This window comes from Salminus brasiliensis, chromosome 20 (assembly GCF_030463535.1).
Source record: "Salminus brasiliensis chromosome 20, fSalBra1.hap2, whole genome shotgun sequence".
NCBI lineage: Eukaryota > Metazoa > Chordata > Actinopteri > Characiformes > Bryconidae > Salminus > Salminus brasiliensis.
Window position 1 is genome coordinate 18,368,992 of NC_132897.1, and position 13,158 is coordinate 18,382,149.

General features: G+C 38.9%; 1 protein-coding gene across 1 annotated transcript in view; it reads right to left on the bottom strand.

The window, feature by feature from the left end:
* The window catches only part of gc (GC vitamin D binding protein), a 69,703-nt gene extending 57,049 nt beyond the window's left edge, over window positions 1-12,654 (bottom strand). The window contains exons 1-3 of the mRNA XM_072664924.1: window positions 12,582-12,654; window positions 12,184-12,253; window positions 7,615-7,747 (exon numbers count right to left, since the gene is read on the bottom strand). Of these exons, the coding sequence (XP_072521025.1) occupies window positions 7,615-7,747; window positions 12,184-12,253; window positions 12,582-12,654 (276 nt within the window). The remainder of the gene's footprint in view (window positions 1-7,614; window positions 7,748-12,183; window positions 12,254-12,581) is intronic.
* Between the last annotated feature and the right edge of the window lie 504 nt (window positions 12,655-13,158).

The window sequence follows — 13,158 nt, forward strand, 5'->3', positions numbered from 1 at the left end:
AGTTTTAGATTTTAAAACTATTATATTATATTATATTTTACCACTGTTTGTAGGCAGACAAGGAGATATTTTATATAAAGTTATACCTTATGTAGTTTTTATTGCTGAACAATTAAAAAATGACCATTTGCATCAATGAGCAATTATAAATGCACTGCCTGGACAAAAAAGGGTCACTATCTGGATTTAACTAAGCAAATAGGTAAGAGCCTCCCATTGGCTAATTACTGCATGGGTGATTATGTTTCAGCTGGCAAAAAAGTTATTTAACCCTAACTGATGTAGTGAGTGGCTTCTCATTAAACAACCAGGTCAAAAGATGTTCATCTGTTACAGAAGGATCAAATTATTGGCATGTATCAAGCTGAGCAAACGTCTAAGGAGATTGCTGAAGCTACTCAAATCGGGCTAAGAACTGTCCAACGCATTATTTTTCAAAAGTGGAAGGGCAGTTGGGAAATGTCATCTTTGAGGAAGGAACATGATCGGCGATCACTTTGGTCAAATTAAATTGTAGAATAACAGCAGTAGAACTCAGGGACATGTTAAATAATGAAAGTAAGAGCATGTCCACACGCACAATGTGACAGGAACAATGTGATAGGGACTAAACAGCTGTGCAGCCTTAAGAAAACCACCTGTCCGTGAGGCTAACCGGCAAACGCTGCTTCAATTTGCTAGGGAGCATAACGGTTGGACTCTGGAGCAATGAAAGAAGGTCATGTGATCTGATGAGTCCAGATTTACCCTGGTCCAGAGTGATGGGTGCATCAGGATAAGAGGAGAGGCGGCTACAGTGATGCACCCATCATGCCTTGTACCTACCTTTCTAGCCTGTGAGGGCTGTGCTTTGATCTGACGTTGCTGCATTTGGTCAGGTCTGGGTTCAGCAACAATATGTCTCCTAAAGAATGAGGTCAGCTGACCACCTGAATATGCTGAGCGGCCAAGTTATTCCATCAATGGATTTTTTCTTCCCTGCTGGCACGGACATATTCCAAGAGGACAGTGCCACATTGTGAAAGAGTGGTTCAGGGAGCATGAGATATCATTTTCACACATGGATTGGCCACCACAGAGTCCAGACCTGAACCCCATTGAGAATCTTTGGGATGTGCTGGAGAAGAGTTTTGCGCAGTGATCTAAATCTCCCACCGTCAATACAAGATCTTGGGGGAAAATGAATGCAACTGTGGACAGAAATAATCCAGCTGCTGCCAAAATTCACAAATGACATTCCTAAGGAAATATGAAAAGATGGCCCAAAGCATGTTCTACTTAAGAGTGTTTAACTACTTATAAATATGGACTAGATATGTTTATATCTGAGAAGAAAAGGCGTCTGATATGGAGGATTATGGGCTTCTTTCATTGTTTACTTTAAGAGGTTAAATTTTAGAACTGTGTTAAAACGAACACCCTGGTGTGGAGGCTGTATGTTAGCCTGGCTAGCTTTGACTGTGAGCTATAAGCTTTAAAATGGTGCTATATTACAGCCACCCACTGAGGGAGAAAAATCATCATCATCATCATCGTCATTTTCATCTTCTTCTTATCTTCTCAATCCAGTTTATTGTTGTGGTGACAAACATAGTAAATTAGAATCATTCCTTTCTAGAGAGGCCATCCAGGTGCTCGTTCAGTCTCTCGTCACTTCCAGACTTGAGTACTGCAACTCTCTCCTGGCTGGGCTCCCTCTGCGCACCATCAGGCCCCTGCATCTCATCCAGAATGCAGCGGCACGGGTCGTCTTTAGTATTCCTAAGTTCAGCCATGTCTCTCCACTGCTGCGTTCTCTTCACTGGCTTCCTGTAGCTGCCTCAGATTCAAAAGCCTGACGCTGGCCTACAAAGCCAAGAATGGCCCAGCCCCTCCGTACTTGATGGCAATGGTCAAAAGCCGATTCGCACCAAGAGTCCTTTGAGCTTCAAGTACAGCTCGGCTCGACCCGCCATCCCTCAAAATCCATGTTAAACAAGCGTCCAGGCTTTTTTCTGTCCTGCACCAATGTGGTGGAACTAACTTCCCCTGGGTGTCTGAACAGCAGAGATGCTCGCTGTCTTCAAACGCAGACTGAAGACCCAGTCCTTATTGACTTGTGTTTGGTAGTGTCTAAGCTTGAATTTTAGTCTATTCAAACTAGCTGAGGTTATTCTTGAGTAAACAGTGAAGCACTTTTGTAAATTATTTAACTGTGAAGCAGAACAACAGTAATTACTCTAAACTTACCTGAATAAGGTGAGTAAATAAAGACTAAAGATAGTTCACAGTCAGGGGGTTTCAGGGCACGGCAGTAGGTGTCATGTTTTGCCTGTGCATTTATCTTTCAAGAACGCTGTGAGCCCATGTGGATGAAGCAATCTGCTGCAATTGGGCTATTGATTGAGAAGCTCATGCTGGCAGCAGATTTTTTTTTCTGACCATTTTCAGAGGCCTTTCTTACTTGAAAGCCCAACACTGGCAGAATTATACAGAACATTGAATTTCTTTTTCTTATGCCGCAGGCTGAATGTTAGAGAGAGGAAATTATTTCTTATGGAGTTTTAGGTGACACCACTTAATAAGTATTCGTTCTTATCTTAGCAGCTAATTAATACTTGTTAAGCTGGAAGTTGGAAGTTCAGCTTGTTCAAAATGAGGCATGCACCATTAAGAACCAGGGGGGCAGGGAATGGACAGAACCCATTCTTGAGTACTGTGTGCTCAGTTAGGGTCCTTAAGACTTGAGGACAGACAGTTGACGTTGCTAGAGATTATGGCAGATGGAAACAAAGCCGGAAGTTGGATGATGACCGTGGTGGAGTTTTTTTTGTCTATGAATAAACAGTAAGTGCTGTTTTCCTGCTAAAATGCTATCCGTAGGAGGAAATTAATGGCCCAGTCAAGAGCGCATTGGAAGCTTGGTCTAGCGCCTGCCAAAACATTCTGACAAGTTGCCCTTTCAAGTCAAGAAGTCCTTCTGTTGACTGTTACTGTTTTACACTTTTGTGTAACATACTTCTCCAGCATCTTCTCTGACTATTCACTGAGGGCCGGCTATACTATACATTAGGGGAAGTGCTTCTTGTGTGTGTAGGTGTGTGTGTGTGTGTGTATATATATACACATACATATATTCCAAAAGAAATGTTAAAAAAAACTACTAACACATTTGTGAGCTAGTCATATTTTGTGCTCCATGTAACACGTTAATGCTCAGTAGTGCACAGAGATGCTTCTTTAATATATTTGATATTACTAAAATGCATTCATTTTCAATGTGCAGATATGCAGCTGAGACAGGCAGCCTAGTGCAGCCCAACATTTTAATATAACAATATAGTCATCATGGCTTTTAGAAAAATATTTTTTAAGGGGATAGGGAAGTGTACTATAGGCTCCTGTGACGCGGCCTAAGCTTTTGGCCTTTGTTTTCCTTCCATTACTTTTACTTTTCTACTTTAAGTAGTTTTGAAACCAGTACTTTTACACTTTTACTGGAGTAAAAGCTTAAATTGACTTTTTAAACTAGCGTCTACACTTCTACCTGAGGTTAAATGAGGTTAAGGCTATATATTGCATATAGCTATATGTGTTAAATGCAAATGCATGTGTATAAAATGCAACTGAACTCTCAGTTGAATACAAATGACTCTATTAAATGTAACCCTACACCTTACCCTAACTCTAACCTTACTCTTGCGTTAACCGTAATTCCTAAACCTTAAATCTAACCTAAAACCTCACCACTAAAAGGGTACTGTTAAGATTACGGTTAGGGTCAAGGTTAGGGTTACATTCAACAGACAGTCATTTATATTCAGCTAAGACTTCAGTTGTAGAGACACATGGTTGAATGTTAGTTGAATGTTACGTGAGCATCTATGAGGCATCTACAATGGACCATCCAAGCAAAGCAAAGTATTACCACTTGTTTATAGGCAGCACCACTTTTGCATTAACATGGCTCCATTTAAGCTGTGGCTGTTTGATGAAACGTTTGACGCACCTAATGAAGCTTTGTGCAGGGTTGTTTTGGTTATGGTGAAATGCTGTTATTATTAAATTGTCTCAGGAAATGGACTCCTGGACCATCTGATTATTGCTTAATCAATAAAGCCATAGACTATCAGGTGTTTTGTGCTGTGCTGATAGCAGTGGTCATTAGAGCTGTATGGATTTAAGCCAAATGAACATCTCTGTTTGGCTGAAAATGCTTATATTACACCTACATGAGCACTGGTATGAAAGTGCACTAAATTTACGGATGAATGTGACTTTAAAATGACCAGAACGACCTAAATGGATTCATTATATGCAGTTCCACTGGTTGTACCTACACGTACTTGTTAATAATAAGTCTAGTTAATAAGCTATTCCCACTTATTTGGGATACAGGCTGACCTGCGGCCTCTCTCACAAAGCAGGGTTTCTTCAGCTTACATGAAACACAGTTAGAGCTCACCTGATGGAGGATCACGTTATACCAAGCCAATGTACACTGCCATAGCACCTTATTCTGCACACTTAACCTCCTCCAGATTTAGTCAGGACTCATATAATCAGCTCTCGGTCAATCAGTGACAGTCTTCCATCCTTTTTTCGCTAGGTGATGTGTGTTATGTCAATCGCATGGCAAATACAGTGCCCCTTATAATGTTTCCAAAGTACAGGAGCAATGGCGCTAGATGATGTTGCACATACGCTCTTCAAAAATGTTATGGAGATGCGAGAGTCTGAAAAAACTTCTACATCATGTCAAAAGTCAACAAACCTTTAAATGTTCTTAAGACTGATACATCTCTATTACAAACAGGGTTCTTTATGGAACAGCTGTAGCACGTCTATGTTTAGTAGTGTATGGTCAATAGTTGTGTGCAAGGAGTGACAAGAAGACTTCTACCAGTAAAATGTATTTAAAGCGCTGTGATTTTTTAAAGGTAAAACTGAAATGTAAAAAAGATTATTTATTAAAATCTGAAAATGTGCACAGAGGCTAAATAAATGAATATAAATGGCCTTCTTTCCAAACAGTATGGAGGGTATTATGTAGGACTCTTCAGCAAAAGAAATGGTAGTTAAATAAATGATGATCATTTCAGATTACAGTTATCTTTTATAGCAATTGCACAGCAGTAGTGCTACAGTTTCTACTATGTATATTTCTGAATTTGCTGTTTCAGACTTTTATGAAATGTCATGAAATTGCAATTACAAAACTCTGCAGAGGCCTTTTAGCTTGAAATACAGATTTTGAGATACAGGAAGTGGACCTGGTGACCTATCTTAGCCGACAAGAGGGCGGGAGAAATAGAAAGAAGAAAGAAGCGTATATTAAACTAGCTAACGTTACGCTAAGTAGTAGAGATTTTACAGTTGAAAATAGCTTTCATTCATAATGTAGCGTAAAGCCTGTCGCTTACCACATGCACTGCACCCCGCCACGTCCAAAAATTTAAAACCATCGTTTTTGTAATGGATGCATGCACACTGTAATCCTCCACTGCTAAAAAAAACAACAACAAAAAAAACACTCGCAGTACAAAAACATTTCTGCATTTAACCTATCAGTGACTCAGGGCAGAGAGCACACACACCTGAAGCAGTGGACAGTGACCTAAGAAATTGCTGGTTAGGCACCCTTCTCAGCACAGCTGTGAATGTTGATGGAGGACAAAGCGCTGTTCCTTCACCCTCTCCACCCCTGCTTCCTGCCGATCCTGGAGATCGACCCAGTGACCTTCTGGTCTTAGGCCCACTTCTCTAACCACAGCTGGTCTCCAGTAAGCACTGCCACTCTCTGAACAGACCTCTGTGGCCGTGCTGCTCTTTACAGTTCTGCGTGATTTTCTCTTTTCCGTCTTTCTACCTGCGTAAGAAGAATTAGCTGTTGTTCCTTCTTTGAAAAGCTAGAGCAAGCCTCTTCTTTATATTTGATGTGATTGGCTATATGACCTAACCGTCACATTTTCATGTCTATGTGTTTAAGGAGATTCATCCCAGCTTGAGTATCATAAACAGGCCAATGGTAAACTGGAACAGACAACACTGGCATGGTAAAAACCTCACTTTTAACCCCTTAAACAGCCTAGGGCCCGAAGGCGTTATTACAAACTTCTGTTAGCAGAGCATCACCCCACCAGTTTGAACAGAAGTCCCTGTAGTTACTGAATAAAACACATTAGAGTGTAATACGCCTTTCTGTGTTAAGGGTTTAACACGTTATAGTTTGTTAAAATAAGGGCTAAATAACAGGAACCAACAAATAATCATCAAAATGAGAAGTTATCAGTTCCATGAACTTAAAAAGGAGCAAACTGCTGAACGTATTTGATATTTAATCAATTCTCTGTGTGCACTGCAGTGACTAACAGACCCTGCTGCTCTCTGCAAGAAGATGAATGAGCATCGTTGGGCTGCTTCATTTCATGCTGATATGAAGTAGAAAAAAAAAATCCAATGTGCAGGAACTCGCGCTGACCCCCTCTGTTACTTCCACTGGCACAGGGGTTGCCACACCTTGCAAATAGCTGCCTGGTGTGGGTGCTAGAACATTTGGTGCCAGTGCTCCTACACTTTGGAACTGTGTCTACATCAAAATCAGGCTTAAGACTTGTGTTTAGTCATTAGTGGCGTCAATCTGTTTAACTGCCTAAATCACAATAATGTTCTGTGATGAATTATAAATAATCTCATGTTAAAATGCTGGCTTGTACATTCTTAAGAACTAATAAATGTGTGGTTTACTTAATAATTTAACATAATAGTATCTTGAGAACTTTAGCCTCTGACACGACGAAGCTCTGACACAGAAGCTTTAATAGAAATTGAAAAATAGAAAATGCTTCAACAACTTTTTAGGAGATAAATGGATGATCAGTCATTGGGCCGGATTAAGCTAGGAGCTAAGAGAGGAGCAGCTGTGTGTATGTGTGAGATAGAGAGTGAGAGAGAGTGATGGATGGATGAGGGAGGGGGTTTAATCCATAAACCCATAGGGATTTAATCCATATTTCAGCATAAATAAAGTGTAATCTACCCTCTGACCTCAACAGTAGCGTCGCTGTGTTTACATCGCTCAATAAAACTGGTAATACGTCGCTAGGCTCGGTAAAAAGAGGAACCTACAAGCTGGGAAGTTGGGGCCAAACTTGGTAAAATGATTCATTTGCATTAAAAAAAAGGTTAATGTGTTAAAGTTTGCAGATTAATCCCGTGTGTTAACTCGATTAAGTTTGACAGCACTACTTTTCCTACAGTACGTTTTCCTAACGCATGTTAGTGTTGAGATCATCTTGACTGGTAGAGAGAGTGTTTTGGGTGATATTTGTTGAACAATTTAGAAATGTTTTAAAAATCTGAACTTGCATTTGAGAAAGGTGCTATCCACCTTAACACTAGAACGTCCAGTGTGCCTAGCGAATCCATTGATGTACAGTACAACCACAGTGATAAACATACAGCGAGTAGTAAAACATGCTCTGTTGGCACAATAATTGGAAGCCGAGGGGAATTTTGCTTGAACAACAGCCTAATGAACACAACGCAAAAAGATCAGAGTCCTGCGGGATGCCATATAACTTCCGACGCCTTCTTAAGGCGTTAAATCTAAAGCGTGTTGGATTGGCAGCTTACCCCTTTGTCATAACAGTCTGGACTTGCGTCGTCTTGGCAGCAGTCTTCTGCCAGTTTGGTCATTTCATCAGCCACGCAGCTCACCTCCTCAAACGTTCCATTGGGAAACTTCTGGCTGTACAAGGCTGTGAGTCTAAAAGGTGGCAAACAGACTTATTATTATCATTTTTTTTTTTTTCATATGGTTTTCCATGTAAACATATAGTTGGTAGTAAATGTATGCTGCATGATATGCCCTCTCTGCATCTCATGGAAGCATCTATTCCATCTGTTTTCATATTGACAAACCAGGATTACTGGCCTTTTTTGTGGGATATGGAGCACTATCGCTCTTTTGCCTTCACTTGCCATCTATAATAGCTTGACAGTAATTTCCTGAAGAAGTACATGTGGATTCAGTGATCTTTTCTAGAATGTCTTAAATGTGTTTGGCCACACAGGCAACTTAATAAAGCAGCATTATGTGTTAATGCACCTGCATTTTGCATTTTTCTTTTTTCCCTTCTAGTTTAAAATTAGTATTTCTTTTAGGTACAATTGCTACATAATGTTGCTTTAGCGACTACGTTTACAGGAGCAGTCAAAACCGTAATGTAAGTTAATGTAAAATATTTAAAAAATATAGATTTTACATTTATTTTAAAATATTATAAAAATTTTTATTAGTTATATAAGTTTGAAGCATTTTTTTTTTAATTCATTAATTATTTCTTATTGTAGCACATTTTGGTCCGTATGGATTGAGGATTATGTTTAACATTGCAATGGCAGTTGATTGGCAGGAGAGAAGGTGGGCTAGGTGGGTTCCAGGTGGGTATGGGCTCTAGGCTCCTGGGACCATCGTTTCAGCTCACCTTAATCTTACCTGGGTCCCATCTAGGTCCCATGTGCAGTGTACCACTCAGATGGGGCCCTTATTCAATCCCTCCTGGTTTCCATCACTGACCCTGTTGGAACCCTGGTGGGCATCCACATGTGGGGCCTTCTAGTTTGAAATTGGGCACACACAGGCCCCACATGGTCATGTTATCTGGGAAAGTATTAACGCAATAAGCCATGAGAGGCTAGGCATTACTAGATGGAGCCACAATCTGTTGCTGGGAGTCCCAGAGAGATTAATTGGCTTCGCTCTCAAATTGAATAGCATGGCCCGGCATCCTTCATCCCTCCATCACTCAGCACATTGCTAGCCAACATAGCCGTCTGTTAGCTGATCTAACTGCCATAGTAAGGTCTGCTAGCTGATGTAACTGTAACCATAACTCCTCTAAACATGTTGAGCTCTCCAGTGACGTTGCGACAAATATGCAATGATCCTTCACATATCTTGCAGAAAGCAGCCGTTAGCCTTCACCCTCCTAGCTCAGGTAGCATTTTGAGGTTATTAGGAAAGTATATATTTTGAGATTGATTCTGAGAAAGGCTTTTTAGGATTGAACCTTCACATTATATGGATGCTCTTTCAGCTCACACATCCAATTCTATGAGTTTGCTCCAAAGAACCCTTTTTAATGATCTCGTCCATCCTTGTTCTAGCCTTTATCTACTTTCTCCTGGGTTTATCTTATCGTAATGTCCTTGTTCATGTGCTTCTTGGCTTCCTGCCCTTGTCATCCCCATTCCTTGTGTAGTTTGCAACCACACCCTTTAGTCATTGCTCTTAGGTGTTTCTTGTTCTGTGTTGAGTATATAAACTTCTTGCAGCTGGCATGTTTTGTACTCACCACAGCTGAAATGTCTTTTTATATCTTTTATTTCTGTATATTTGTCTGATTTTCTTTTTGTTTTCATGTTTAGTTTCTCTTTTTTCTGCTTTTATTATGGATCACAATATAACGTTAGATGTTCACTTGCATCTTTTTCTTTTATCCTTCATATCACACAACTTCTTTTTGAGGAGCACTGAGGAAACTGTGTGTGCTAGAGTAAACAATGTCTTCTGGTTGGTGGCCATTGTTCTTTTTGTTTGTTTGTTTGTTTTTTAAATCACACACAAAAAAATCCATGGTAAAATATAGAATCCAACTCCAAAGTATCTGTAAAATCAGCAGAACTAATATTGTTTTACTGTATTCATAGGACAGGTTGGGTCATATTTTTTTACAGTAAAATTCTGACAACCACATCTTTTAGTGTATGCCTATTTTCACAGCAATTGTATTGTAAACAAAACCGTTCTAAAAAGCATAAAAACAAACCGTTAAGTCTTACACATTGCAGCCGTATATATAGCAGTAAAATTCTGGCAACCACCGCTGCCAGCATTTTACAGTTAATCTAAACATAAAATCAGATTTGTAGGTACATACGTGTAGATACATAAACATTTAATCTGACAATTTTATTTTTATATTGTTATGATCATTATTTGCACAAATAAAACCATTTTTGTTGACTGAGCAACAAAACTGACAAATTTAGCTAGTTATGATTATACTTTAAATAGAATAGCTTCTCTTTTTGAGCATATGGAATTCTTCCATCTGAATAACAACACAAAAGTTTCCTACATCTATTTTTGGTGTTTATTATCTTGTATGATTATACACTCAAGCATAAGTGGGCAGCATAAGCTTTTGTGTTCAGTTGTGTGGGCCGCCTGTTGGGAGGCTGGGGACCACCTGCTATAGCAGATGTAGTATAAAAACCTTTTCCAATGAATATGCAATCAGCATTTCATTTTCAGTCGTAGTGGTACAGTTACTAACTTCACTGTTTGCATTATGCTCTGTCCTCCGCGTTTGAAAAAAAAAGCTTATTTTAAGGAAGAACATCTGGAAATTCGAAAGCATGGAACCTAAAGACTATTATAGTCACTGAGGTTTGCTGTTCATAGTCAAGCCACTGTTTAAAATCTGGGCCGATAACACTCTTGGCACAGCAGAAACTTTTCTGTCCCTCTATGCCAGATCATATTAGGCTGCTGCCTGGAGAGCCTCTCTGTGCAGTAAGAAGGAAATTATCAGTTTGCTTCCATCAGATAGAAGCCAGAGATCAATATCGCTAGGGTTTTCTCTCTGTTGTTTGGACATTGGGTCTTATCTGACTCTCCTTCAGGATATTAAATTGCCCTTTTAGAGAAAGTTTTGAAGCCTGGTGTTGTACAGTTCAGAATCAGCCGTCAAGAATGCTTAATCATAAAGATAGTTTTATTCAAAGAAGATTGGATTGGCATTTTAGGACCTTTTAAAGCACTGTTAGATAAATGTATTGTATCTTCCATAAATCTCACCACCTTCGGTAAAGCAGAGGGATAAAATTCTAAAAATATAATATCTTGACTTTGAGTTGAAAAGGAGAGAAATCAAACCCTTTAACCCTTCAAATAAATAAATAAATAAATAAATAAATAAATAAATAAATAACTTCCTAATCCTAAGCAGGCTAATGCACAATAAACGCATTCCTGTAGATGTTACTTTTTATAAAATCAGAGATCGGAATGTCATTTATTGAACTTACAGTCAAAAACATTAAACAATAAAGCAAAAGTATACCAAAATTGATTTTTATATGAATGTCAGTGACATGTAAACAGTCATTCAGAGTGTTACATGGTTCTGTGTTATTTGCCTGTTCTAGAGAAACTGTTCAACAGTGGTGTTGATAGGAACCATCCGTCTAAATCCGTTTAATGACCCTGAGACCTCAGAAATTGTGGAAACTGCATCAGCAAGAAGGTTTAGGTTCACTGGTAGTATATTTGCAGGTTCTGTATTTGCATTGCAGATACCTCTGGTTCTTCTTACCACCACTAGTTAGTTAGTTGGTCTTCAGCGAAGCATTTTTCACTAAACAACTTAGTTTGGAATGTTTTCTCAGACGTTTAGGCCGTGAAACATTTCTCCTTAGCTCCTGCTTTCACTTGTTTTCCTTGGCGGTCCACTTCCTTATGTAATATAGGATATATATATATTATCTTATATATAATTTCATCAGAAGTATCACTTAAATTGAATTAATAACTTAATTAACTTAATAACGTAACTACTACTTAAAGGCCTTTTTGGCAATTCTAAAGTGAAATGACCTTTTTGAGTCAGTAGTGTTGTGTAAAGTTTTAAAAAATAATAATAAAATATTGAAGTAATTTCTAAAAAACAGTTAACAAGCAGGCGTCTTAATATTTTGGGAAAGGTGTCCCAATATTCGTTAACTCTAGTTGCATACAGTTATTGTACATTGTATGAAAGTTTGCAAGTTCGCTATGTGAGTTAAGGTTTTTTTAATTTATTATGATTTTGTGATTTGTGATTTTAAATTTATTGTGCTTTAACTTGTTTTTCTTGCTGGTCCACTTCCTTATGCAAGCGGATTCTCTTATATCTAATTTCATCAGAAGTATCTCTTAAAAATGAATAACTGAATTAACTTAATAACTTAACTACTACTTAAAGGCCTTTTTGGCAATTCTAAAGTGAAGTGACCTTTTTGGGTCAGTAGTGTTGTTCCAAAGGTTTTTAAAAAAAAATGAATAAAATACTGAAGTCATTTCTAAAAATTACCGCTAAGGATAAAGCCCATTAGATGATAATGCCTGGGGTTTTAAAAAAGAATGTGCTTACGTACATTACTTTGAAGCTCTTGGCGCCAACGGTGCGAAGTTCTTCACACACTTTCTCTTTAGAATAATTCTTGCCTGTGAAGATAAGACAGAGGCTGTTTGTCTTTGCTGTGCAGGTTTGCTCTTTTAACTGTTCTAAAGGGAAAAACCATTAAACAGTTCACTTCCTTTGTCATTTCCTTTGTCAGCTGCAATAAAAGAGAAGAGCTTTGAAACTTGAAATATCAAGCAGTTCTATAGGCCTCGCCTCAGTGACATGCATCTTCATGTTTCGAATAATAAAATAGAATTACATACCAAAGATGTAAAGAAAAAGATCCACGTGTTAAAAGTGATGGAAGTTGAGCTGTTCTTATTGCTGTACATTAAACCTTCACCAAATCTAGGAAGTATATTTCCATACCTTTGTCGGCGGTCACGCTTGGAATGACGATGGCGAATATGAACACAAGAGCTGCCGCCCTCATCTTTAACATGCTCTCAGGCAGTGTATTAAAGTTTTCTTGAATAATTCAAGCAGATAAGCGCTACTGCTCTGTTTGATAAGGAAGGTTCATCTGAACTGTCAAAAATTAACCCGAACTAAAGCAGACGCTTGAGCAAATAATAAACAGAACTCTGGGACAGGCTTAGATCTGCAAAAGCGGAGCTGCTGGTGTTCTGGACTGTTCTGGACTGCAGTCAGTAACACAGAAAATCACGACGTGATTTGTAGACGAGTCCTCCTCTGCCCTCCCCACCCCCAAAGCATCTACATCTAAATAACCCTGCCATGCAAATCAAATGTCTAGAGTCGAACTTGCGTTAACCCCTTTTAAATACCCAGGAAATCTTCTGTGTAGTTACAGAATAACCAGGCTTAGTAAGACATGAACGTGAGCAAGTTTGAAGACAATTTGAGCAAAGCGGTTTAGTGGTTTAGTTTTGGGTGAAAAGCGGATACCGGTTCCAGACAGCCCATGGGGTTGAAGGTACCACTT